Source organism: Ammospiza caudacuta, chromosome 1, assembly GCF_027887145.1.
Source record: "Ammospiza caudacuta isolate bAmmCau1 chromosome 1, bAmmCau1.pri, whole genome shotgun sequence".
Classification (NCBI taxonomy): Eukaryota; Metazoa; Chordata; class Aves; order Passeriformes; family Passerellidae; genus Ammospiza; species Ammospiza caudacuta.
In genome coordinates, this window is record NC_080593.1 from 132,300,009 (window position 1) to 132,326,375 (window position 26,367).

General features: G+C 45.2%; 3 protein-coding genes and 1 non-coding gene across 11 annotated transcripts in view; 2 read left to right on the top strand and 2 right to left on the bottom strand.

Moving 5' to 3' along the window:
* Positions 1 to 195: 195 nt before the first annotated feature.
* Positions 196 to 6,965, bottom strand: ERICH5 (glutamate rich 5). The gene is made up of 4 exons (XM_058819377.1): positions 6,813 to 6,965; positions 2,562 to 2,981; positions 480 to 596; positions 196 to 380 (listed from the first exon to the last, which is right to left on the bottom strand). Exons 1-4 carry the CDS (start codon positions 6,865 to 6,867, stop codon positions 325 to 327), a joined length of 648 nt encoding a protein of 215 aa, XP_058675360.1. The 5' UTR covers positions 6,868 to 6,965; the 3' UTR covers positions 196 to 324.
* Positions 6,966 to 16,724: 9,759 nt separating this feature from the next.
* On the top strand, positions 16,725 to 20,580 carry RPL30 (ribosomal protein L30). The gene is made up of 5 exons (XM_058815349.1): positions 16,725 to 16,785; positions 16,874 to 16,923; positions 17,803 to 17,948; positions 19,038 to 19,168; positions 20,412 to 20,580. The coding sequence occupies exons 2-5, from the start codon at positions 16,903 to 16,905 to the stop codon at positions 20,459 to 20,461; spliced, it is 348 nt and encodes a 115-aa protein (XP_058671332.1). The 5' UTR covers positions 16,725 to 16,785; positions 16,874 to 16,902; the 3' UTR covers positions 20,462 to 20,580.
* Positions 20,040 to 20,174, top strand: LOC131569291 (small nucleolar RNA SNORA72). Its single transcript, XR_009275783.1, has one exon. It is a non-coding gene; the product is annotated as a small nucleolar RNA SNORA72 (small nucleolar RNA).
* A 1,454-nt stretch (positions 20,581 to 22,034) lies between the features above and the next one.
* The window catches only part of MATN2 (matrilin 2), a 68,403-nt gene continuing 64,070 nt past the window's right edge, over positions 22,035 to 26,367 (bottom strand). For 5 of the 8 annotated variants that reach the window (XM_058804697.1, XM_058804671.1, XM_058804662.1 and 2 more), the window contains 4 exons: positions 26,028 to 26,099; positions 25,419 to 25,523; positions 25,082 to 25,177; positions 22,035 to 22,319 (listed from right to left, as the gene is read on the bottom strand). In XM_058804697.1, the coding sequence (XP_058660680.1) occupies positions 22,267 to 22,319; positions 25,082 to 25,177; positions 25,419 to 25,523; positions 26,028 to 26,099 (326 nt within the window). In that variant the 3' untranslated portion in view covers positions 22,035 to 22,266. Of the gene's footprint in view, positions 22,348 to 25,051; positions 25,178 to 25,418; positions 25,524 to 26,027; positions 26,100 to 26,367 lie in introns of all 8 variants that reach the window. The other 3 variants (XM_058804645.1, XM_058804679.1, XM_058804688.1) reach the window with 3 other exon arrangements.

Sequence of the window (26,367 nt, forward strand, 5' to 3'; positions counted from 1 at the left end):
ACTGAATATGCTGTGTAATGTGCTTTCATCAAAGGACCTCACTGCTGATTTCAACTGATAAGGAGAACAAGGGGATCTAAAATGACTGGCACAGAATGGAAATCACAAAGCAGCATTAAGGCTTAGGTTACAAAGACAAGCCTGCAAATAATAATAAGCAGAGTCATGACTTGAACAAAGGTTTTTTATTTTCCAAGACTACATGTTACAGTCTATCATTCTTCCCAAAGTGGGTAAAGTTATCACTGATAAGGCCTGTGTATTATATAAAGATGACCCATGTAAAAAGCATGACTTCCAATTGGTTGCTTCCAAAAATGTCTTTTACTGTAAAGTATTTTTGATTCTCTTGTGTAAAAATGCAGAAAGCAGCTGTATGCCTACAGGGGAATAACAAGATATGCTCAATAAGGACAGGACAGTCTTTGCTGTCTCTTAGACAACAACCCATGTGCTCCTTCCCTCCTCTGTCAACATACCTATCTCTGTCGCTGCTGCACTATCCACAGCTTCTCCTGTTTCTTCTTCTTTTGTTTCAGGCCCTTCACTTACTGTCTCACTGAGCAGCTCAGTTTCCACCTGTTCTCCCGTCTCACCTGGGAAGGGTAACCATGGAGATCAAATTAGGATCCACTAAAAAAAGCACCAAGTGTCCCAGCTTCTTTCTGTAAACGTGATTTTGTTTTGTAAGCTCTCCAATGCACATTATCAAGGCATCCCCTGAATGAACCCAGAGAGAACAAACAGGAAAACAAACACTTTTCATCATCCAGCTGAAATATGGTTGTCTCATGCTCATGAAGTTCTCCTAATTCTTTCACAAAACCCCCTTGATGCTGTATCCAAAGGAAATAATGAGTATATTTCTGCTCAAATTGTTTTTTCCTGTATTTTATTTCATAGATGTGCAGTTTTATTTGCAATTGGAAAAAAAAAAAACAGAAATAAAAAACATGGTAACATGCAAGTCTGGCTGAAACCCTGCTTTCCCAGGGAAGCTGCTGCCTAACTCATTTCCTCCCATAGCTATGAAAGCATAAAGGGAAAGCAAAACAAATGCTAAGAATCATATGCACCATAGCATCAAAATAGAAAATCCCTTCTTCCTCAGAAGAAAGGAAGAGAGTGCACACAAGTTAAGGCATTCCTTCTACCACGGAAATAATAGGAGCAAAACTCTTTTCCCCAAAAGCTTCATTCACTCGCCCTGCACACATCACTTGGTGCTAGAGGCCCCACAACTCATCTTCAGACAGACAGACAACTGTAAATATGTTTCTATTGATGAGATGTGACAGCACAAGGTCCAGGGTGTGCTGCTCTGCCTCTGGCACTGCCCTCAGGCTTACAAATGGTGAATAATTAAATTGGAGTTTGCAGCTGGGCAGGATGTGTCTTTAACAGGTGAGCAACCCGTCATTTACTGTTTACATAAAACAAGACTTTATTCCAAAGGATAGATGATTATGTAGAGGACAAAATGTTTTCATGAAGAGACACAGGAGAGGACAAAGCAATCCAACAACCATGCTCAGCTACAAAGGATGTGCAAAGAATGAGATTCATGGAGCCAGTTCAGAGACAAGCAGCACAAAGCCACAGGAGTAGTGGCAGCGTGTGTAACTGGCTCTGGAATTCACACGGATCAGTCCTTCTGCACCTCACACTTCTGCAAGGCCAAAGTGGAGTGAGGACGTCTCCCTGCGGAGAAATACTCCTCATGTGCTTCACTTGCTTGTTCCCTGAAGAAAAGCAACCCCAGGAATGCACCTGATTCCTTACTGAGCTACTTTGTACCTTTTAGGAGAAATTTGATTCCTGCTGTGCTCATCTTCGGCAAGTGCAGTCCATGTCCTCTGGGCACTAGCCCAAGGAGGAGCATAGCCTGCAATTTCCAGGAAGGAGCACATTTCCTGCTAAAGGTCCCTCCACAGCACATGGAAATCCCATCACCTCAGACACCACTGCTTCCTCACACAGCCTCTCTCCCTACCCAGTCATGTCCAAGCATTGGTGCAAAACCAGCCCGATATCTCTGCACTACTGCTTCTATTCTGCTTGTCTTGTAGCCAAGCTTCAAGGACACACTGGAGATGCCAAGTGTGCATCAAAGAGACGCTTTTTCTTCTACATCCAGCTTTATGTGTGCAGGGACAGTTGGCACATAATTAATAATTAGTAATTTATAATTTAATTTTTAGTACATGTGAGTAAATAATTGAACGTTGGGCTGCGCAAATATTAAGGAATGTATCTGAGCTACCCAGAGATACAATGTTTTAAATGAGGGGTATGGTGGGACATTTTACCTGCTAAGAACAAAATGAACATTAAATTAAATAGAAGAGGTGGAACTGCTGATTAAATTTATTACAGCTTGGACTTGTAAATCCGAGGCTTCCCCAGCCACATTCTTCTATGCCTCCCATTGTACAGACTCCCTGGACCAAATTCTGACTCCAGAAGCTCATTTGAGGCTCTTAGTAAAGCCAAGAGGACCCACACAGAAGTCCCTGGAGGTAAATTTTGGTCTTCTGAATTTATGAAAGCACAACTATTACCCTCAGCGAGGTGCTCCTCTTCAGCAATATGTACTTTCTCGACGACTTCCACTAGAGAGCTGTCACTGCCCTCTGCCAGCCCACTGTCCTCTGCTGGTTCTGGCGATGGTGCCCCAGCATCTTCTCCTGGCGCTGGCGGCGAGGGGCCCCTGCTCTCCTCTCGCCACACGGAGGGCAGCTCGGAGCTCTCCTCCTCTCCGGCAGGCAGCGGCTCGGTGCCCTCTGGCTCCTCCCTTTTACTGACCGACCCCGTCTGTCCCTCCACGTCGCGGAGCGCGGCTGAAGCCTCCTCTCCCGGCAGCTGCTGGCCCGGGCTGCTCCCCTCCGAGGCCAGGCTCGCACGCTCTGCTGGCTCCAGCGGGGCTTGGTCAGCTGCAGTTCCATGGTCACCTGCAGTCACGGTGTTTGCACCTGAAGATGCTTTCAGTCACAGCGGGGCAAGGAAAGGAAAAAGAGAATTACAGATAATTGGTGAATGGGCACGTAAGCTGGATGACAACTAAACCCACAGTGAACCACACAAGCAGTACCTGACAAAGAGCTCCCTCCTGGCTGGGGAAAACACTCCCTCCCAGGTCTGCTGCACATATCCAGTAGAGGATGGTGTGGCTCTTACAGTAAAAATAAGTTTTCATTTGATGCATGCAAAACATTTTTACATGAAGAGAGCAGACTTGTTTGCAAGTCAATGTTCAATTACATTTTCCCTTTTGAATCTGCAGCGTGCAGGTGGTTTGCTGGTGATGGGACACTGCAGGGAAGCACCTTTTCCTACCCCAAACCAAGCACAGCATCAATGCAGGGAGTGTGAGGGAGCTGCTGTCCTGGGCTGTGTGTGAGAAGTTCTGGTGGTACCTTCAGGTGGACTGAATACAACCCCTGAGAACCCAGAGGATGAGCAGTGCTCACCTCATAAAACAAAAACCACTTTGTCTGTCTTTTTCAATACTAAACTACCATTCATACTATGTTTTGTCTAGCAAAGAAAATCAGCAACAGGAAGCCTAAACAAATTAAAACTTCCACTTCTTTCATCTTTCATCAACTTATTGGCTAGCAAAGCAATGGAGTTTGGCAGAAAAAAATTTATGAATAAAGAACTGACAAAATTACTCTGACAGGTATTTAAGGATAAAAGCTGAAGAAAGCTGAAGACTCAAAATGAGCTATACCTACCTATCAGACTGACTTACTAACATTCTAATGAAATTCACTTTGACAGGATCTTGTACTTAACCTTTCCCTAAAGAATGTCAGGATGAAACCCCTGGTAATTCAAGCATGAAATCTGTTTATATAATAATTACAAAACTGGAAAAACTATATTTTCTGAGAAAATTATGATTGCAGTGTCAATGCCAGTAAGCAGAACCATATGATACTGTTCACAGATGAACACATCTACACATGTTCATATAGACATAGATGAACAGGAAAAAAGTAGTACACCCTGCTCTTAAAACATCTGCTTGAATATTGCTGCCCTTAAAGTAAATTTAGAGTTCTTTTGAGACATCCAAACAAAACAGCTCCCCAGCAAGAGTCACCTTGTCAGCATGTGCCTACAGACCCAGGGAAGGATGGCTAAGCCAGAAGAAGAGCAAGAACTGAGAATCTGGACTGTTGAGACAGACAGAAGGCAATTTTGACTATGAGACAGATAAAATCTCATTTGTCCCAGGAACTGTCAAATCATCCAAGTTCCAAACAACCCCTCCAAATCCACAGTGGCATGGCAATTTATAATGCAACAACAGGAGGCAAACTCAGCAATGGGTCTCTGACAACAGACCCCCCACCCAGGACAAGACCCTGCCTCTGACAGGGGGAAGGGCACAGGGCCCCAGCCCACGGGGCTCAGTGTCAATCTGTCGGGGGAATTCCTCCGTCAACCTGTTCAAGCCCCTTTGCAACCTGTTTACACTCAGTCTCCACTATACCCAATGGGAATGAGGGCTGCAGCCCACTTACACCCCCTGTAAAACACATCTCGGCTGGTTTTAAGCCTGCTGCTGGTCATTTCATCAAGTGGCAGTTCTTGCATTATGAGAAACAGCAAATATATTTCCTTGGTTGCTTTCTCTAGATCTCTATCACACCTTGTCTCCCAAGCACTCCTTTTCCTAAAATGAAGCTCAAGGTGAAACAGATACCAAATCAGAATAATGAGTAAATGTTAAACTTAAGCTACTCTAAGCAGTGATTAAAAAAGTAATGTATGCTCAGAGACCAGAAATTTGATGTTTTCACATTTTTATTTTTCATCCCTTTAGACACTTTTCACACCTTCACCTTGCTCAGTGCCAGATGGAGAGAGATCATTTAAAGCCGACAGATAGAAAAAAATGAGCCATGAAAATTAGCATGTTATACAGAGTTTTAATTCATGTTAGCAGTAAAAGAAACAATTCAAATGTATTATTACTAAGAACCTCCTGCAGCTGCTATAAGCATCAGCCCTATAACTTCCAGCCAGCCCTCTCTACATCAAAATGTTTTATAAAAATTGGATTATGAAATACTGCCATGCAACACAAGATCTGCACTGCTGGAAACCCTGGAAGCATTCCTGCATTCTCATCTGAAATGCTAAGAATTCCCTATTATGGAAAAAATAAATCCTCTCACTAATCTGTTCAATATCTTTATCCCCAAGAAAAATTAATATCATGTGGCAGTCAGCATTCCTAGAATTTCTTCTAGTTTTGTTTTATTTTTAAATTTAATTTTTTTTTATTTTTCCTGCTGTAGACTCTTTTAGCTGGAGAAACAAAGAAAAACACAGTGAATGTATGTGGGCCACAGCTACAGTATTTTCTCTTTGCCTTCTTTCCTTTTGGAAAAGCCTCAAAGTTTTATGAGTTACACATCACTGGAAGAAAATGAAATGCAGTTGCCCTTATTAACTTATTTAGAGAAGTTTTTTTCAAATTTTCTTTTCTTATTAAATTGTTAACATATCTGGTTAGTAATTGCCAAATTAATGCAGATCTTTCAACTGTAATTACAAACTGCATTTCGTCCTTGCTGTGACATTAGTGTATGTATTTAGAACATTTCATGACCTATCCTGCCATGAACATGCTTTTATACAGAATAATTAAAATACTCAGAATAAATTACTTCTGCTGTTACTTTGAACCCTTCAGTGCTCCTTTGCAGGTATCATTTAGTGGAGGATGGAAAGGCAGAGGAATTGGTACATTGACAGGTGACTGAGACAGCAGGTACAGCATAAAGAGGTTTCTCCTGATGCTTTCAGCAGATCCGTGCTGGCTCTGTGGGGGCACAGAACACACTCAGCCCATAACCTGCTCTCCTCTCTGCAGTCACAAGCCACAGCACCACAAGACAACACACAGAATATAAACCAATGCAAAAACCATGGATGCTGCAGGCACAGTAACACCAACAGATCATAACTCAAGAATACAGGAAAGAAATGCAGTAAAATGAAATGCAAACAACTTTTTTGGGTCTGCCTTCGAGATGTATCTTTCTGGAGAGGACAATTCCTGTAACTGCAGCATTCAGGTTCTTACAGAAGTGTTTCCAAACCTTCCTTGAAGCAAAGAGCTAAATATGATGAACATGGAAACAAAGTTTTGTTTTAGTTTTACTGAATAGCAAGGATATTCTTATGGAACATCCTGCAAATATACCTTGCTCACAAAATTAGTCTGCTGTGACTTGAGCCAATTAAAGCCACATGAACATTGCCGATGCTGCACACTATGTCGGGGTGGATTTTGTAAGAAAAAGGAAGGATAGCGGGGTCAAATATTACTAGTTCATTATTCTTTTAAAGAAGGAAAGAAAGGGCACTAGACTGGCAAGGTTCTACACAAAAAGACCAACAGCAGGACGTATCTGGAAATTAGACAAACAAAAAAAGGCTGCGGAGCGGAGTGGAAGTGACTTAGGCATTCATTCACAAGAAACACCAGTTTCGAAGCCATCACTCACGGGGCGCAGCTCCCTCCTCGGCGCGGGCAGAATTAAAAGCCGAGGCAAGCCCGACGGCTCCTGACCCCGCTTCTTGGGTTTCTGTGGGACGCGCACCCGCGGCGCCTTCCCCGCGACGGGACGGGACGGGACGGGACGGGACGGGACGGGACGGGACGGGACGGGATGGGACGGGATGGGACGGGACGGGACGGGACGAGATGGGACGGGACAGGACGGGACCACCTGAGCGCAGCGCGGCCCCGCATCCCCGAAGAGCTCTGCGGGCTCCCCCGCCCCGCTCACCCGGCTGCGGCGGCGGCTCCTGGGGGCGGCTGCGGGCGCTGCTGGAGCAGCCCATGGCGGGGCCGGCGGGCTCTGCAGCCGCTCCCGACGGCCGCCTCGGCTCGGCTCGGCTCGGCTCGGCTCGGCTCGGCTCGGCTCGGCTCGGCTCGGCTCGGCGCGCGGCTGGCGCGGCCCCGGGCAGCACGGACCTGCGGAGCCGGGGGGCGGCCCCGGCGCTGGAGCCTCCCCCGGCGCTCAGGCCTGGCCGGCTGCCCCGGGGCGGATTCCTGCGCTGTGCCAGGGTGCCACAAGGTGTGAGTGGCAGCCGGAGGGAAGGGACTGCAGGGCCGTGTGCCCCGGAGTTTAACCCTGAGGGTGTGCCCGTAAACCTCGCTAGCAAGCTTGGAGCCCGATAGCACCGAGGAGAGGAGACCCGCAGCCCGGCTAAGAGGGTGCAGGTCTGGGCCGCGGTATCAGACGGACTCGGAGGCCACGCCGATGTTCGGCGGTCCGTGAATGCGGCTGAGCTTGTGAACCTGAGAGTGTGGGGTGTCTGCAGGGAACCCCAGACCGGACCCGGGGAGGGGAGCAGCAGGGCTGGGTTACCTGCACTGGCTGTTTGTAGTTTTAGGCATTGCGGGGATGTGCTCGTACACACACAGGAGCCGCAGCCCCGCCGCCAGCCCTCTCTGCACACAGGAACAGCTGCGGGATGCACCCGTGGGACTGAGAGGGACAGACAGACAGACAGACCCCTGGGGTCTCAGCAACTCGGAGGCAAAAAGGAATCCCTGGTTTGCAGAGTCCTCTGGGTTCAGCGACCTGCAACATCCTTACCACCAGCCTGAAAGGCAAAATAAAGATAATATTTTTATATTTGCTTATAGGCAAATTGACAGATGCCCAGGAATGCTGAGATGACCTAAAACCTTCCCAGACTGTAAGAATGAGGAATCTTTGCCACACATTTGCTTGCATGAGCAGATAATGTATGTATTGCACCCAAGACATAATTTAATTATGTCAAATTTAGACTAGCCATGCGTTCTTCTAAATGAACTTTTTTTATCCACCCATAAATTTATTCAGACAAATCATATTGTATTTGGACATTTTTCCAGGGTTTGTGATGTTCCACAGCCAAGGTATAGCAGTAGCAATAACTCCAATAATTTCTGCAATAGTTTCTGCTTCCTCAGTTTGAATTAATTTTCAGGATGCTTTTAGAAAACAACAGAAAAAAAAATCCATTGTAGGCTCTATAGATTTCTATGTAGCTATATATGAGATTACTATGAGACACTAGACACTGAAATGCTGATAACTTTACGATTAGCAAAATGTTGCTTTGTGACAACAAAAGCAGAAGTGCAAAAAGAGGCTTAGCAACTTAAAAATTAATTTCAGAAATATTTAACATTCATGCTGTTGGTGTGAAATCCTTACTGCTGTGGTAGGAGCGAGCTCAGTTCCCTACACAGCACGTGGGGATTTCCTGTACAACACAGATGGAGACACCCAGGCATCCCACTGCTCTGCTGCCACAGGTAGGAAACAGAAGTGCCTGGGACTCCGAAGCTGAGGAAGCCTGACATGCCAGGAAACATACCTGATATCCCACCTTTCTTCTGTGATCTTTCAAAGAACAAACTAAGGAGGATAGACCACCAGGACAGGCTCATCAAACACTGAGCACTGAGGGAAATAAGAAAGGGAAGTTTACATTCAGTTCATTCTCTTGCCTGCAGAGCTTTGTACCTGCTTCCCTCCCTGTCCTAAGCAAAGGGTGAGCTGTGCAGAGTGCACCTCCCATCCAGCTGACTGATGCAGCAGAGAAAGGAACTCAGGGTTTGCAAGGCCAGAGAGAGGAGCACGGGGCAGTGTGTGCTGGCAGCAAGGCTCACCCGGGGTGCTCTGTACTTCATATTCTTTAAACAGCCTTGGATAGGATACAGAAATAGATATGAGAGCCCAAGGGCATTTTGGCACGTGACTCCCACAAACACTAATTAACAATGTCATGGTCTTCCCTCTTCCTGTGTGAAGGAGAAGTTGCATCTTTTGGGCAGGAAGGCTGCGCATAACAGAGCCGGTGCTGGAGCTGGGCACGGCAGGGCCACGGCGGGACAGGGCTGCACCTCAGAGTTTCAGCCGGATCACACGGCCAGGCCAGGCCTGGACAACGTGTGCCCTCTGCAGAGCACTCAGCACAGACACAGCCCCCGGGATAGCTACACACTGCCTCTCTGCCACCCTCCTGCCTTCTGGGAGCACGGGATTGCACAGACCTTCTACAGAGTCCCCAAGAAATTAAAGTGACACTGTGGCTGCAGCATGATGTTGGCAGATGAAAATCCTTGGTAGGTTTTCCATCCCATCCCTTCCCCTCGGCAGGGCACCTCTCCACAGACTCTCTGCCTCTAATCCAAACCACCCAGAGACTGCCCCAGCCGAAGGCAGTACCAAAGTAGCTAAAAAAAACCCCAAATTTAAGAGCAAATAAATGAAACAATTATATTAAGCTAGTTATTTTATTCAGGATTACAAATTGGGAAATTAAAATTAAATGTAAACTATGAGTATTTAGGGATAGCTGTACATCCAGAGGTAAAGCAACAAATACCTATGACCTCTTATATGCAATCAGCCATACACTTCCAAAAGCAAACTTCATGAAGATTTCTCTAAGGCCCTGATTATTTTTAAGTTCTCCAAGCCAGTACTACATGACCAAAGTTGTTCCACTCATTCCAGAGCTCACTAGCTGTTAAGATTTTTGAGTATTTTAGATATTATTCCTACTGCAGCAATTAAATTTATACCTATTTTCTGATAGTCCCAAATCTTGTTACTTTCCATATCACAGTGATTTTTCAAGATATTATGTTATTCAAAAGTTTTCTTTTTGATGACTTCATTTCTCAGCTCTTTGGGTACAGGACAACTAGTACCTAAACAAGTAATAAAATATTCTAAATTGTTTATTGTGTCAAGTAATCCAGGCCAAATGTTTCACTGTTTCAAATATTTGTAGGTCCATTGAAGGCTGTTCTGTGATGCTGATTTATGAACTGCAGAGAGCTGCCTTCTGAAACAGCTATTTTTGTTTTGCCTGGGATAGCAATGACCTTGAAACTTAGCTCCTAGTACATGCCTTGTAATTTTCTGGAAAGGGGTCAATCTGAAGATTTTCTCATCAAACTAATTACTGTCTTTAGAAATCTGCACCTGTGGATTTCTGCACAATTTGACTCTTAGAAAATGCTGTTTCTCATTGTACTGGCACTGGATTTAAGCTGGCTACACATAGAGGTATAAAAATGTATGTATTTATACATGTATATATTTATGTATGTGCACACACACATACTTAACATGCTTTTATTGGCTGAAAATCTATCCAGGTCTGCAGATATCCAGGTATTTGCAACAGACAGAATTTACCCTCAAGGTTGTCCCTGTTCCCTAATGAGATAGCCTTTCTCCACTTGACCCATTTTCCTCCACAACTCCTTCCTTCCTTCCTTCCTTCCTTCCTTCCTTCCTTCCTTCCTTCCTTCCTTCCTTCCTTCCTTCCTTCCTTCCTTCCTTCCGACACTTCCTTCCTTCCGACACTTCCTTCCTTCCGACACTTCCTTCCTTCCGACACTTCCTTCCTTCCTTCCGACACTTCCTTCCGACACTTCCTTCCGACACTTCCTTCCTTCCGACACTTCCTTCCTTCCGACACTTCCTTCCTTCCTTCCTTCCTTCCTTCCTTCCTTCCTTCCTTCCTTCCTTCCTTCCTTCCGACACTTCCTTCCTTCCGACACTTCCTTCCTTCCTTCCTTCCTTCCTTCCTTCCTTCCTTCCTTCCTTCCTTCCTTCCTTCCTTCCTTCCGACACTTCCTTCCTTCCGACACTTCCTTCCTTCCTTCCTTCCTTCCTTCCTTCCTTCCTTCCTTCCTTCCTTCCTTCCTTCCTTCCTTCCGACACTTCCTTCCTTCCTTCCTTCCTTCCTTCCGACACTTCCTTCCGACACTTCCTTCCGACACTTCCTTCCGACACTTCCTTCCGACACTTCCTTCCTTCCTTCCGACACTTCCTTCCGACACTTCCTTCCGACACTTCCTTCCGCCACTTCCTTACGCCACTTCCGCCACTTCCTTCCTTCCTTCCGCCACTTCCTTCCGTCACTTCCTTCCGCCACTTCCTTCCTTCCGCCACTTCCTTCCTTCCGCCACTTCCTTCTGCCACTTCCTTCCTTCCGCCACTTCCTTCCTTCCGCCACTTCCTTCCTTCCGCCACTTCCTTCCGCCACTTCCTTCCGCCACTTCCATCTCCCTCCCTCTCCTTTCTTCTTTTCCTTTCTTCTCTTTCTTTCTCCCGAACCTTCCCGGAACCTTCCCTTCCCTTCCTCATGGTAAAGCTGCTTCAAGGGTGGCTGAAGAAAGGTTTTAATTCAGATATTGTGGACCTGTGCCTTACTGTGATTCTAAATTCCCAGTAATCTGAAACAGAGAGCTGCATTCTTCTGCCTGACAATACAGGGGATAGTTCAGTGCATGGCCCTGTGAAAATCAGATGAACATGTTTGCATTTGCTGTAAATGCAATGATTATCAGAGAACACAATCTGTCACTTTTAATAGCTCTGATGTGCAAAACTAGAAAATAATGGCTGCAGGTGTTCACACAGCATTGTTGTGTAATTGTGCAGAGACTAGACCAGACTATAAATCAAAGCAGGACTGTATTTTTTGCATATTTTCATCCTTGCCTACACACTGTTCTACACATTGCCTACTGACACTCAGGGGAAGGGGCTAAGCAGGGGTACAGCTTCAGATGTTCCTCTGCATCCCTGGCTGCCAGAGTGATCCCCACTTTCTCTGAGGATCAGCAGCGCTGCCACTTCAGCTTTATAAAGACCTCAGAATTTCAGAGAATTTAACAGAATGATCCATCCCAGACTGTACCAGAAGGTGCCCATGTACTGCTCATTTTCCAGACTTCAGAATGATTTTTTCTCATTCTTCTCTTTCTCTTCTTTCTAACCTTTTCTCTCAGTTAACTATACACTGTCTACAACAGCACACATAATTAGCACACAAACCTTAGTACCTCATTTTACTGTTCATTGAATTTTCCAGTGAGTAGTGAGAAAAGCTGATGATATTATTACCACTGCATTTGTGGGGGCAGTGCTTGGGGTTCTATAACACAGAGAAGAAGTAGCTTTGGGATTTCTCTGCAGAAAGGTAAGATTCTTGATGATGAACCCACATAGGCACTATGTCCAGTGCTGATCCCTTGCAGCGGCAAGAGACCCCATGGGTGACACTGGCCAGCTCCATGAACTTGCTTATCTGTCCCCAGGTGTGTGTGCCCCTGCCACCATGGCTTGGTTGCTGATGCACTGCCATTGGTGTCAGTGCTGCTGCAGGAGATTGCCTTGATGCTTTAGGATTTTAGCTTTTATATTTTTCATATATTTGTAAACCCGCAATTCTTTAGTGTATAACTTAAAACTCCATATAGAGTGTCAGCTACTGTCTTCCCCATTTTGGTCAGACAAAACAATTCCTCTCTAGGCCTGGGAATCAAGGACACCTTTCTGTCTCAGGCCCCAAGAAATGTAAAACAAAAGTGAGTTGGGAGGGGAGCAAACTTGGGATAAATGATTTCATTACCTGAAGCTGTAATTGGAAGATTAACCCCCAATATGCAAATGGGCAAAACTTATAAAAGCATGGAAATCATGACAAGTCATTAATTTTTTTGGGTGTAGACCCTGGGTGGACTTTGTCTGCCTGAAGTGGACCTGAATGCCCTTCAATAAATATAACCACTTTTTATACCCTTAATTTTGTCTGGCCTCTGTTTTTAATTAATCCCAACAAGGAATCACCCTGACTTCCCTTTTTTAGATACACTGAGTTGGTTTCATTCACCTAAAATGAAGTTGGTTTCTAATTTTTGGGATAGGTCAGTGTTCCACCACTGACTTTTCTTGTAGTGCTCTCGCTCTTCTACCTCTTTGTACCTCTAGCTGGTGCTTTCTTACACAACCTTGTCAGCATTTTAGTGGGGAAAAGTGGTGAAAGAACTTCAAGACCACTGCTCTCTGGATTAAGTTCTCCCTCTGTGTTGGAAACCCTGCTTCTGGCCTCTCAGCAGAGATTAATTAGGCCAGGGTGAGGAGTGGTCCTGCTTTCCCCAAGTACTCTGCATTCCCTGCATGCTCATGTCCCCTGCCAAACTGAGCCCCAGAGCCAGGGGAGCACCTGGCTCAGCCCCAGAAGGAGCTGATCTCCCTGGCTGAGCATGGTGGGGCAGGCAGGGTGGCTGGATGAGACCACAGTGCCTGCTGCTGGTGCTGGGAGAGTGACACTGCTTTTCCTGAGCTGCTCCCTGGGTCACTCCATCTTGAGACTTGTTAGTTGTCTGCTGCTTCCCTGCCTTTCTTCTATTTCTGCTGTATCACAGCCCTGTTGTGGAGGAAAGTTCAAGATCCCTGAGGGTGTTGAGGGTGCCTGGATGCCAAACTCTCCCTGATGTGCCTTCCCCCATTCCTTAATCCTCAAACAGCTGCTGTCAAGGCCCATGCACTCCCAGCTGCAATATGCCAACGTTAGACAGTGGCTGTGTAATACTGTTTAAGGAATTTTAGTGGGGCCAAAGCCTTTTCTCTCTTCTAGTGTAATTTTCATCTGATTTGGACTGGCTCTTTGTCTTTATAAAGGACATTCTATAGGCCACAGACCCCAGGAGAGGCCTTCACAGAAGGGAGATCTGGGGACTGAGAGAGTCAAATGTGCCCATTTCTGCATGTATTCCCACCACCCCCAGACCAATCCTTATTTTACCTAGATTTAGGGCAGAATTTGGGGTCTAATGACAAAAGTGTCTATCAGAAAGTTCCTTTGGAAATGCGGAGATTTTTTAAAAGCACATTACTAGAACGAAGCAGCGATATAAACTGCTAAAGAAAGTCGCTCTCTCCTAACGGGAGCGGAGGCTGCAAGGGTATCCTTGGAAACAGCTCCCTCTCCCGGAGCCATGCACGGCTCCCGCATCTTGCAAGGCGACGTAAAACCTGGAATAGCCCAAAGGAATGGCACTGGAGGCCACTGAGCTTTATATTCCCTTGCCTGGAATTCAACAAGGATGAAAGATGAATGTTTCACCAGACCATAACCAACAGAGTAAAAGTATAAAGAGTTAAAAGCAAAGTCACAGTTTGATGGGGAATAACAGCAATGCACCTGATGGCCGGGACTAGGGCAAAAAGTGGAACAGGAATAGAAAGAGTTTACTTTTCAGTTGCCAAAGAAAAGTTTGGAGTATACTTCAAAATTTTTTGAATCATACTCTGTAAAGGGATAGAAATGTGTTTTTTCTTCAATAAAAGATATTGGACTATAGAGACACAACAAAATGTAACATGTTTATATTATTATTTATATACTACATGTATAATTTATGTGCTAAACACAGACATTATTCCCAGAGAACTTTACCTTTAGAGATGGACAAATGTCAGAGTTTCACTTGTGATATTTCAGCTCCATTTAAGTTTGGTAACATTTTTTCCAACATACCTTTGTCTCAGTGTTACTTTAGATCTTAATTTAGATGCTTAAACTGATCTGTCAAAACCCAAGGTTGTTACCCAGAAAAAATTATTGGGGTGATGATTTGCATTTTGACCAAAGGCTGCCTGTCACTGAGAAGGATATCCTGTTGGAAATATTTTGGTTAGGTCTGTGATCATGCATCAGAAAAAGTTACCATGGAGGTAGCCATACCAGGAGAAGGGCATAAAATACATTGCTATAAATTATTTCCCTTATTTGAAATAATACCTGTTAATAAAAGCATACTAGAATAACTGAATGCAACATGTTTTGTTTTGGCTTTTTAGTTTGTTGCTCCATATTCCATATTGATAAATGTGTTATACTTCCTAAGGCCAACAAGCTTTGCCGTGCTTGTGCTAACCTGGTGAGTCTAGCAAAACTCCTATGCTAGTTTTGTAATTTTATAAGAAATGTACACACTGTGATGCCTTTCTGGGGCAGTGTCTTAAGAGCATCAAGTCACACCAGCAGCAAACCTGTTGTCCTGTCCCCAGGCTGGATCCCTGAGCATCTTCTAGGGGGATGTCACAAGCAACCCCCGCAGCTCACACTCAGAGCATCCACACTGCTCATCCCTGCAGGCGCCAGCTGAGCTGCTGCTGCTCTCTCTCCTCCCTGTGCCAGCCTGGCCTGCTTGTTCTAGGATGGACAGCACTGTGGGATTGAGAACAAATGTCCTTGGCCTGAAAATGGCAACATCATGTCGCGGCCCTGGTCCTAGACATTGCAGTGTGTGTGTGCTCAGTGAAATAATTTTCAAGCTGCTGGTTTCCAGAGTGCATGGAGGACAGGAGGAAGTTTCCCAGCACTGTCACTCTGGCACAGCCAGGGACTGAGCTGCTTGGGGATGGGCTAAGGACACTGCACAGACACTGCACAGCTGGTGGGAGTGCAGAGCCATGGCCCCAGCAAACCCGGGAGCTGCACTGAGGGCACCCAGAGCTGAAACTCTAACACAGGCAGAGTCAGGCCCAAGTCTATTCCCAGGCTCATTGGCTGGTTTCATGAAAGAAACCTGTCTGTGGGCTTAGGCTCGGGCTCATCCCAGAGCTGTGTCCCATTGGGACAGGCCTGTCATGCAGGACTGGGGCCTGTCAGGGGCTGTCATGCAGGGCAGAGGGCAGGCGCTGCTGCTTCAGGGAGGCAGTGCGGACAGCAGGGACACGGGGCAGACCACCACATGTCCCCTGTGCTGGTACTTTGCATTGCCCTAGAGATTTACCTTCTCCATCCCACCATTTCCCCCATCAGCCCTGTGTCAGAAGTGACAGTCCCAGGGACACTGTTCTGGTGACATCCCACCCGGAGTACTGTGCTCAGCTCTGGGGTCCCCAGCACAGGAAGGACATTGACCTGTCAGACCGAGTGCACAGGAAGCCACCAAGATGATTACAGGGGTGGAGCTATGAGGAAAGGCTGAGAGAGTTGGAATTGCTCAGTCTGGGAAAGAAAAGGCTTTGGGATGATCTGATTGTGGCCTTTAGGATAACCTGATTGTGGCCTTCCAGGACCTGAAGGGAGCCCACAGGACAGATGGACTTTTTTTTACAAGAGCATGTACTGCTAGTGACAAGAGAAAGGGGAATGGCTTTAAACAGAGAGAGTAGTTTTACATTAGATATTGGGAAGAAGCCCTTTACTGTGAGGGTGGCAAAGACACTGGTAGAGGTGCTATGGACACAGCCCGACCCTGTGAGGTATTCAAGGCCAGGTGGCATGGGGCTCTGAGCAAGCTGGTTTAGCAGAAGATGGCATGGCAGCGGGGCTGGAACTAGGTCAGCTTCAAGGTCCCTAGCAATCCAGGCCATTCCGTGATTCCATGATGGGAGACTCAGGCCGCTACGGCTCTTCTCGCATCAGCTCCTGAAGCCTTCCGCGAGGCTGTGATGTGTAACATGCGTTAATGCCCCTCTGCGGAACGAGGGAAGTGGTAGGCATGGGAAAGGGCGGGAGCCGGCCCCGCCGCCGAGCCGGCCCCGCCGCCGAGCCGGCCCCGCCGCCGAGCCGGCCCCGCCGCCGAGCCGGCCCCGCCGCCGAGCCGGCCCCGCCGCCGAGCCGGCCCCGCCGCCGAGCCGGCCCCGCCGCCGAGTCCCTCACCCAAGCCCCGCCCACACACTCCAAGTGCCGTCGCTCGTTCAGCCAGGCCACGCCTACATTAACTCAAGACCCGCCCCCACACAGTGTAGCCCCGCCCACTCCGAACAAAGCCCCGCCCCTCCCGGGGCCGCCGCCGCCGTCGTTCGGGCGCATTGGCAGCCGTGGGGCGGGGCGCGGTGTGCGCGGCTCTCGCGAGAGCTGCCGCGGTCTTCGCGCGGTGCTTGCCGGGCGCTCTTTCCTTTCTGGCGGCCCGGCCATCTTGGCGGCGCGTCTGCGGTGAGCGGGGCCGGGCCGGGGGCGCGGGGGCCGCTGCGGGCGCTGCTGCCGGGTTCTGACCGCTCCCCTCCATCCCCCTGTGTTCCAGGTACCGCCCGAGCCGCGCGAGGCAGCAACATGGTGGCCGCCAAGAAGACGGTGAGTGAGAGCGGGGCCGCGCCGGGCGCACGTGGCGGCGGAGCGGCCGGGCAGCGCCCTGGTGCGCGGGGGGACCCCGGCGTGGCCTGGCTTGGGGGCCGGGGGTGCTGGGGGGCCCCTGGGCACGGCCCATCGCGGCCCTCAGAGCTCGGGCCGTGCCCTCCTGCCACTGGCCGCGTCCCTGGGCCGCCTCCCGCTGCGCTCGGTGTCCTCGGGTACCTCCGTGCGATGTCCTGGGGGCTTGCAGAGCTCCTGAGGTGGCTGCAGGGAGGGAGAGGTGGTGCCGAGGGGGTCCTAGTGCGGGTGGAGTTCAGGTTTTGCCTTTCCTGCCATGTTCTGGCCTTTCTCTTACAGTGGCTCTGACAGATCTGAGTTTCTTGGTCAGAGGTGGTGATTTCGTCCGTCAGATGTGCCTAACCTGTTGTCATGAGCATCACGCTCCCCTGTTGTAATATCAGTTCGATATCGCACAGAATTCCTTCTTTCTGCCGCTCCATGTAGCGTTGTCAGTGTGTGCCCTGGGGAGAGACAGGCTCTGAACCTGGCTTAGATTTGCAAGGCCTTGACCAGCAGAGCTTGACAAGAGCTTGTCAGATACATGCAGATGTCACTGATTTATGTAGTGCTTTGAGATGTATTTTTGTATTGAGAGATGTGGGGATAAGAAAGGACTTTCTGAACTTGTGAAAACACAGTATCAGCAATGCCCCTGCCCATAAGCTTTCTTATACTCTGGTGAGTGACTGGCCTTTCCTATTCCATGTTTCAGATTATAGGGAGATTATGAAAAGTGCACGTATTTGAAATTTCTCTATTGTGTTCCCCATTGTTTTGAAAAGCGCGAAGTAACACAATAACATTTCTTTACATCTTTTTCAGAAAAAGTCCCTGGAGTCCATCAACTCTAGGCTTCAGCTGGTTATGAAAAGTGGCAAATATGTGCTTGGGTACAAACAAACTCTGAAAATGATTCGTCAGGGCAAAGCCAAGTTGGTCATCCTCGCCAACAACTGTCCTGCTTTGAGGTAAGCAGATGTGGGAGAAAACAATTCCGAGATGGGCTCTTTGTACAAATGCAGTTTGTGCTTCGTGCTAATTGCTCCAGAGACTTAATACAGAGGGCTTTGCTGGCATGTTATAGAGTGCTCTGAAATTTGTTTAGTAGTTTGCTGTGTAATGATTTCAAGTCTAGAAGTGTTGAAATGCTTCCTGGTGTTTTTCTGGCTTTCTGATTCAAGGAGTTTGCACTAGAGAAAGTCATGGAAGCTTTTCGCACTTGATAGCGTTCACTAAGAGTGTAATGGGGCTGAATTCCTATGTTTTTCCAAGGTAGTATATTGGAAAATAATTTTATAGTTAGAAAAACTGATGACAGATTTAAAATATTTGAAGTACTTTGCCAAAGTTAGTTATAAATTTGGGGTCCTGGCCAGTGAAACTGATTTTTTGAGAATGTAATTTGTACTAGTATCATGATGTTTTCCTCATTGAATACCTGGGCCCTTTCTGTTGTTGAGGGATATTGACAGGCTCAAGACAATGTCAGTGCACAACCCAGAAATTAGATACTTGAGAAATAGCAAGAGTGTTGCAGTGGGCAGCAGTCCCCAGTATTAGTGGGGATCGGAAAATGGTTGGGAAACAGTGTTGACTGCTAGACTGTCCTGGTGGAAGTCAAAAGAGAGGGCAGCATAGGTGGACTTCTTGTTTTAAATTAAAATACATGGTTCCTTTCTCAGCTGCAACACCTGTGCCTCTCTGTTCAGCATCTGGTCACCACTGGCCATCAACATTAACTCTTACTTTATGCACTTTGGCACCTAAAGAAAGGCCTTCCAGAGGTCTACAAGTGCTGAATCCTTCTACCATGTAGAAATGAGCCTGAGTAGGAGCAGCCTGAAGTGTTTGTTGTTGCAAACCTTCAGCAGACATCTAAATAAAGGTTCCTGAGCCACAAGTGTGGAATGATGCTGCCTCACAAGAAACAGCTGTGTTTCTCTGGGTGGGAAAGAAAAGTTAAAGGTTAAGTGTGGTAGGAGTTAAAGCTGCTCTCTCTGTATTGCAGTTGTCAGAATTGTTTGTGGTCATGTTAACACCCAGTTTTTGGATTTCAGAAAATCAGAGATCGAGTACTACGCTATGCTTGCTAAGACTGGTGTCCATCATTATAGTGGGAACAACATTGAGTTGGGCACAGCGTGTGGAAAATACTACAGAGTGTGCACACTGGCCATCATTGACCCAGGTAATTCCCTCCTGCAGTGTAGAGGAGGTGTCTGTGGATCCTCCCTTCTCCTGTGAGTTGCAGCACTGAGCAAGGAATGAGCAGGAGTGATGACACACTTGACTGCATTTTTCCATCAGGTTTAATACTTATAATTTTCTCTGACCAAGATCCTGTTCTTTTGTGAGTCCAAGGTTCTCAGAACCTGGAAGCGCTGCTGCATCTCTTGCACATAACTCTTTTACTGCTGAGCCCTGTGAGCATTTTGTCTGCTTGTCAGTCTGTAGGGAGGTTTTGGTGTCTGGGAAGCAACTATGTGGGACCTTTTTCTGAACCCATCAGCTAGGACACGGGCTTGCACAACATACTGTTTACAACAGCCCTGTTTGACTGTTCTTAGTCTGAGACAAAGGGTTGTGACTTGTCCTGCTTCCCAGAATAGTATATAGAAAAATAACCAACAGGCAGGTGGATATTCATCAAGGGAATGAGAATCACGTTAAATGCTTCATTTTAAAACTACATTTGTGTGTAATTAGTGTGGTTTGGTAACAGTGTTTGTCCCAGAGAGTTGCTCAGATTCCTTATATAGAATGCTAAGTAGGTGACTTCCCATCCTCTTTCCAGAATGTTTTAAGAGAAGAGTCAATCCCTTGTTCTGTTTGTTGACCAGAATGCATACACATAGGTTTAATGATTCCTGTAATGACTTTAACCAGCTGTTCCCCAAGTCACAATGAATGATTTGAATTTCCTACTGCTTCAGGAAACTTTATTTAGCTTGCTTGTATTCAAATAGTAGCTGTAAACTTGATTGTCAGAATGTCACTTTCAGGTTTGGTTTTGGGTGGGGTGGGAGCTGTAAGTCAGTCCCAATGCTCTGGAGCTGACAATGCGAATATTCTCGCTGTCCTGATATCTCTGTGATCAGGGGAGGCTAGACATTCGCTAGAGTAAAACTATGCATTGTGTCCTCCAGGACTAGATGGCTGTTTTAGTCCTGGCTTTGTAAATGCTGGTGACAGGTGCGTAATTACTGGAAAATACTGTGCTTGGATTAGAAAAACACAGTTAAAAGTATTCTTATCATTGATTTTATCAAAATTATTTGTTTTTTCCTAAGCAGACTGTCTGTTTTTTTAGGTTGTTTTCTTTTTCTAGAATCACTGTGGTGATTTTATGAGTAGGGGGTGTTTTTCTTACTTTTATTTCAAAAATCATCTTCCCATGGGTCCTCTTCTAACAATACATTTTTGTTTTACAGGTGACTCTGACATCATTAGAAGCATGCCAGAACAAACCAGTGAGAAGTAAATGCTGTAAAGGTGTTATTTCTACAATAAAACTGGTTACAGATCTCTTTTAAAGAAAAATTTGTATTATACTTTTGTTGGTTTTAGGGAACAAACTATATAAATGAAGATTCATTACCACTGCTGTGCTTCTTGTTCTGTTAGAAATAACCTTCACATGGCAAAATTGCTGTTCTTTCTGTAGGCATTGTGGATCTTAAAAGGTAAGTGAAGGAAGGCTTGATCATGGCTAGTATGGTGCCAAATCCCAATGGGCTGGGGCTCCCTTAGTGTTTGCTTGTGGAGTGCTAATGCAAACAAAAGCCATAACATAAGGGACAGCAGCAAATTTGGGATGTTGGTGGGGAACCCTAAGTGCTTACTTATGTTCAGTATTTCACACTGTTTTTACCTAGTGAATCAAGTAGAATGTGCATCAGTTCCTTTGTCTTTTCCATCCAAGAGTACATACCTGTAAAAGGACAAACAGGATATAGCTTCTAGATGTATAGGCTTTCAGTAAGATACCAGTTAACTTCACAAAGCTGTTTTTAAATCAGTAGCCTTTTTTTTTTAGTTTTCTGAAGATATTGGAGACAGATGAGCTGGTGTTCTCAAGGCAATTGCTGAGAATGTCAGTATCTTAGAGATTTGTGCCTGTTTTGTTTGAGACCATGACTGCAGGATGTTCCTTATTACTAGGGATTGTTAATTGAGGTGGCAGTGATTTTCTGACATGGTGAAAACAAACACCTAATGAAAATCAGGATGTACCTGTAACCCCGCAAAATTCCACAGTATGCCAAAGCATGAGGTATCTTTCAAAGCTTGCTGTTGTATATCCATGTACACTCACCAGCTTGTCTGACATCAGTTAATCACTTAAGTTTTGCTGCAACTACTTCTGTTATAAAGTGAATGAAGTTTGGTGTTTCCATTTGGAGATAGTCAAGAGGCAAACTCTGAGGTGTGTCAGAGCAAAGGAGGAAGTGCTGGTATATTTGCCTATTAAACCACAGATCTGGATGAGTTGCAATCAAGGGAAGGGAGTGAGACTTGAAGGTACTTTGGGTGGCCAGAATAGAAGCAGTTTGTTTGGTTTTGTTTGTGTTTTAGTGTTTGACAGGTGTGCAGCTAGCTGAATTGACCAAGTAATATTTTCAGAATTAATATACTACTTGCATTCAGGAAAGTTAGAGAATCAGTGAATACTGACAAAAGGACAGCAGGGAGAAGTTGGGTAGTCTAGACATAAGGAAAAGGTTTTGAAACTTTAAGTTGCGATGCCCTGATAACCCAGCAGACTTTTCACTTTGGTAATTTAATTCCATTACAGTTTAAACACAAATGTGTAGCTACATTTTTACTTCCTATTGATTCCAGTAGTAACTTTTTTGAAGAATCCAAGTCAATCCTAATGGCTGTGAATGCTGTCTCACTTGTTCTGTGTATGTCTTTACATAGAACTATATACATACACAATCTCTGTGCTTAAAATGCTAGGAGTGGAGGAGGGAAATACAGAAAAGCAAGTCAAATTCATACCCTAAAAATACTTCAAAACATGAAGGTTTCATTTCAAAAAATAACACCATTTTATTATTTTGCATAGCTTATTTCAGTTATTCTGCTTAATTAGAACTTCTGCTAGTTACTGAGTTGTTTATATAAAATTATCAACATTTTTATCTGCAATCAATGCAAGACAACACATGGCATATAAATGCAAGGATCCAGAATATTCTTTTCAACTTCAGACACAAAGAAAATAGCTCTGACAAGTTTGTATGTATAAATATACAGTGTAGTGTACGCTTCAAATTCTGATCAGTATTTTAGTCTGTTTTCCAAGTCTTCCATTCTCTTCGTCATTTCTTCCAGTAGATAAAAGTTAAGGAAAGAGAGCTACTGATAAAAATGCATTAAAAAGTCAGCTACCTGATTGCTATGGTCCATAAACATTCTCATTTGTCCTCTTACAATCCCAGTAGTTTCTCATACACTAATCCCCTTTATTTTCTTCTGATTTGATCAGCTGAGTTGAGAAAGCTGTGTGAAGCCCCATTATTTAACAGGTTTACCTTGACATGGAGTTCAGACTGTAGCTTATTAAAAAGGCTGGTTCTACAAATTGATTGCTTTTCTCCCTTTTAAAGTGAGGGTAAATATTTATCTAGTTAATGCTGTTTAAAACTGTTTCACTTAATCATGTGGAAAACTGCACATAACTGGCAGTAGATTATAGAACTCTGGGGCTCTGAGACCCCAGTAAGAATGTCTGCTCCTCATGATCTGTTCCTGTCCACAATTGTGGCAGTGGTTTCCAGACAAATGTGGAATAGAGCACAACAAACTCCCTGGGATCTAGGGCTGGTTCCAGTTACAGTAAGAAGCTGTTGCAATACAAAGTAGTGTACAGTATCCCTTTCCTGATAAGCACTTCCAGTTGGCAGGAATGCTGTCTCCTGCAGGAAGATGTTGCACTGGTACTGTTTACTTCAGGCCCTCTCTCTGAGTGCCATGGAAAGGCTGCAGCCAGGGGAAGCTGAGAGGAAGAGGAGGCCTAGCATCAAGTGAGATCTGAAGTCACTGAGATCTACCTCAGAAGGATGAATTTGCTGCACCCCACTCCTTGCTTGTTTGACTAGAGTCTTGATTTCAACATTTTAACGTCTTGCACAAGGGAAAATGGAGAACTGGGCATATTAATTGGGATCTTTGACACATTGCTGTTAGGAATTTTTAGGGCAGACAGGCAAATAGAACTTGGCCTCTTGAGTTTGGCCAGAACAGCTACGTGTACTGTCCTCATTGTCAGCAGGAAAATCTCTTGCTAGTAAGGAGCAAGGGTGTGTATCTTGCTTTTGTGGGTGTTCAGTCTGCCTGCACATTGGGTTTGGTAATTGCTCATCTGTCTGCTGTGGCAAGCTTACTCTGCACAGGAGCACCATGTGGAACTGCATTTTCTTCAGCCATTTTTCTCAAGTGTTCACAGAGGCCAAGTTGAAACAGTGAAACTGCACTCAACTTACTGATAGAAGTTAGTGTAGCTGGACACAAAACAGTTTGGACTGGTCACTCTGAATTTGTATTGTGTAACTGGAGCTACTTATGTAGCCAGTTCTCCATCCTCCACCCCCCAGATCTCTGGATGAGGACTAGCCAGCAGTCTGCAGTTACCAAGGACTAGTGTAGCACCTCATACCTGAGCTTGCTCTTGAGAAAAGGCAGAGAAATTAGGTTTGTAATAAAGACAAAACTGGATTGTTCATTCTCTTCAAAGCAGTGGCTGCACAGTGCTCTGAGGAAGTGCTTAGCACTGTTCCTATCAAAATTCCTAGTCTCTGGTTCAGTGTTGACAGATTTTCTATTACCTTGAGCCACTGGAGTAAAAATCACAGTTGTCTGCTCAAATGGTAAAGTAAAAAAGCACACGTTGCTAAGCTTCTAAGCTTAGTAACTAAGTTCTTTGAGTAAGCTCAGAGCTCCTCACAGCCCACTGCAAGAGATTGTGGTAAAGAGCTTCTGAAGGGGCAAGAATTGGTCTCCTTTCTTGTTAGCATGCAGGCTGGAATGCTGCATGTCATGTAACACTTAAGGATGTGGGAAATAACCTAGAAGTTTTTCTCCAAAGTTGATGGAAGAAGTCCTATCAGAGCAGTATGTGTGTTGATGAACATTTGAAGCACCTAGCAATAACCTTACATGATGGCTTTCTCCTCTTTTATGAAATCTGCTTTGCATGGAGTAATTTAATCAAGTGATTAGAACATAATTCCTTAAAGTGTCTGCCATGTTCTGCATCAGGTTACCAGTCACCGAGGGCTCTGCTTGCCTCCCTCTGCACTGACAGTTCAGTCTGAAGCTGTTCCTGTCTAGGAAGCACAGTGATGAGCTGTTGGGATCACTGCACTCTTCTGTGCAGAGAGTAAGCGCTTACTGCTCTTGCACACAGTTACACAAGTAGAAGATGTGATGTTTTGTTAGCGTTTATTTGATCAGAAACAGCTTTCATGAATTTGCTGCATAAATAGTGCACAATGAGTTGTATTGCCAGTTTGCTGCTGTTTCCTGAGATGTGGATTTGCAGGCAGGGTAAAGGCTGCTGCACTAGCAGCTCCCTTGAAATAGACTGATTGGCAGAAGCTAGCGATCTGCACTTTGCTAACTTTTATCTGCATTTCTTTTAACGCAAGATTAACCAAACCTGAGTCCTCTGATTTCCTCCTTATCTAGAGTATGGTTTTAAATGACTCGCTGCATATGTGCCTCACCAAGGAGTTCAGCAGGGAAACCTGTAGTCTGTAAATGCTATTTCAGTAGCATCTGAAGAAGTAACCCAAAACAAAGCATGTTAGTCTTGAATTTGACCAGTTGTTTCTTTGCTATTCCTGAAAGTGTTTACTGTAAGGAGTTATTAAAATTCAAGATCCTTGTTAATATTTTTGTTCCTTCTATGAAGAAGAAGCAGATTAAAAGTTAAAGGCTTTGCTTATTGGCAACTATTACGTAGTTTAGATTTTCATAACAATAAACTGTTTTTAGCTATGGAGGCAGTTTAGACTTGATCCAAAACCATGTAGTTTGTTTTAAGCTGCCTTTCTTATCTTACCTGTAAGAAGCAGTTACGCAGAAAGGATATATCGCTGGGTGAGTTTTCTTACTTCACTGGTTGCATAGTTCTGGAATGTCACAAGGTTTTCACACTTGCACTGGTCATTGTCTTTTGAGGCTTTTGCTGAAAAAGAGAAACACTTAAGTATAGGCTAAATGCTGAATAAATTGAATAGAATGGGGAGGAAATGACAAGGCATTCTGAATGCAGAGCAGGTTTATTACAGCTGCCTGTTCTCAAAACAGGTCAACATCCCAAGGAACACCCTGAGGCAGATTCTGTTGGTACTGGAAAACAGTACACAATATGTAATCTTCCATGTTGAAAGAACAGTGGGTTGTTCTAAACAAAGGAACCCAATTACCTGTTGTTGAGTGGATGTGACTGTCTTCAAAAAGATACTTGTGATGTACTGCAAGATGTGGACAGTCAATGACATCTGTGATGGCTATTGTGGTTGATTCAGGTCCTGCAGGAAACCCCCCCCAACACTCTAAAAATCAGACCCACTAAATTATAATTTTTTTTTTCTACGTGCATGCACTGAGTTCTCCTTAATTAGTAGGTAATTCACTCATTCAAGGAAAGGATTAGGGATACAAAGCTATGAAGGAACCAGGCTGTTAGGCTGTATTTACTGTATACATGATATAAGTTGTGGGTTGCAAAACTGAAAGGGAATTGTGAAGGTTCCTGTGAAAAACAGAAGTGATTGAAAGCTGAACATGCTTTAGGTGTGAAGCCCAGTGTTGAAATACAAGCTTCCCCATGAAGTATTTCATTCAGATGATGTAAGAAGCATGCAGCCATGCTTTTGTTACAGTGAATCTCCATTTTTCACATTGCAGAGTGACTTGGAGGGGCGAGGAGGCAGGGACATGGGATAAACCATTTTAGCTGAATTGTGAGAGTTCTCTACAGAAGGCAGCATGAAAAGGCAGCAGGAGAGGACACTTGAGTTAAAACAGCCAACCTGAAGGCTGTGGACCAGTCCTATGAAGCCTCCCAGATGATGCATCCTGCTGGTGAGGTGACTCTCTCAAGGCTGGTAGATAGAAATTTCCAAAGGAAATGATATCACAAAAGAGCAATAAAAATGTTCACATTCCCCACAATTGATGTTTCTTGCCAGTAGCTTGATATTTGTCTCTCATAACACATGGAGAATGCCTCATACCTGTGCAATTTAGAAGAGGTCCAGTGTTGAAACTCCACAATTTGCCCTTCAACTCAGACTATCAGAATAACTCCTCCAAAACCAAAGTGATTGTTTAATAATAGCGAAGCAATCTGAAATGACAGCAATCTACTTT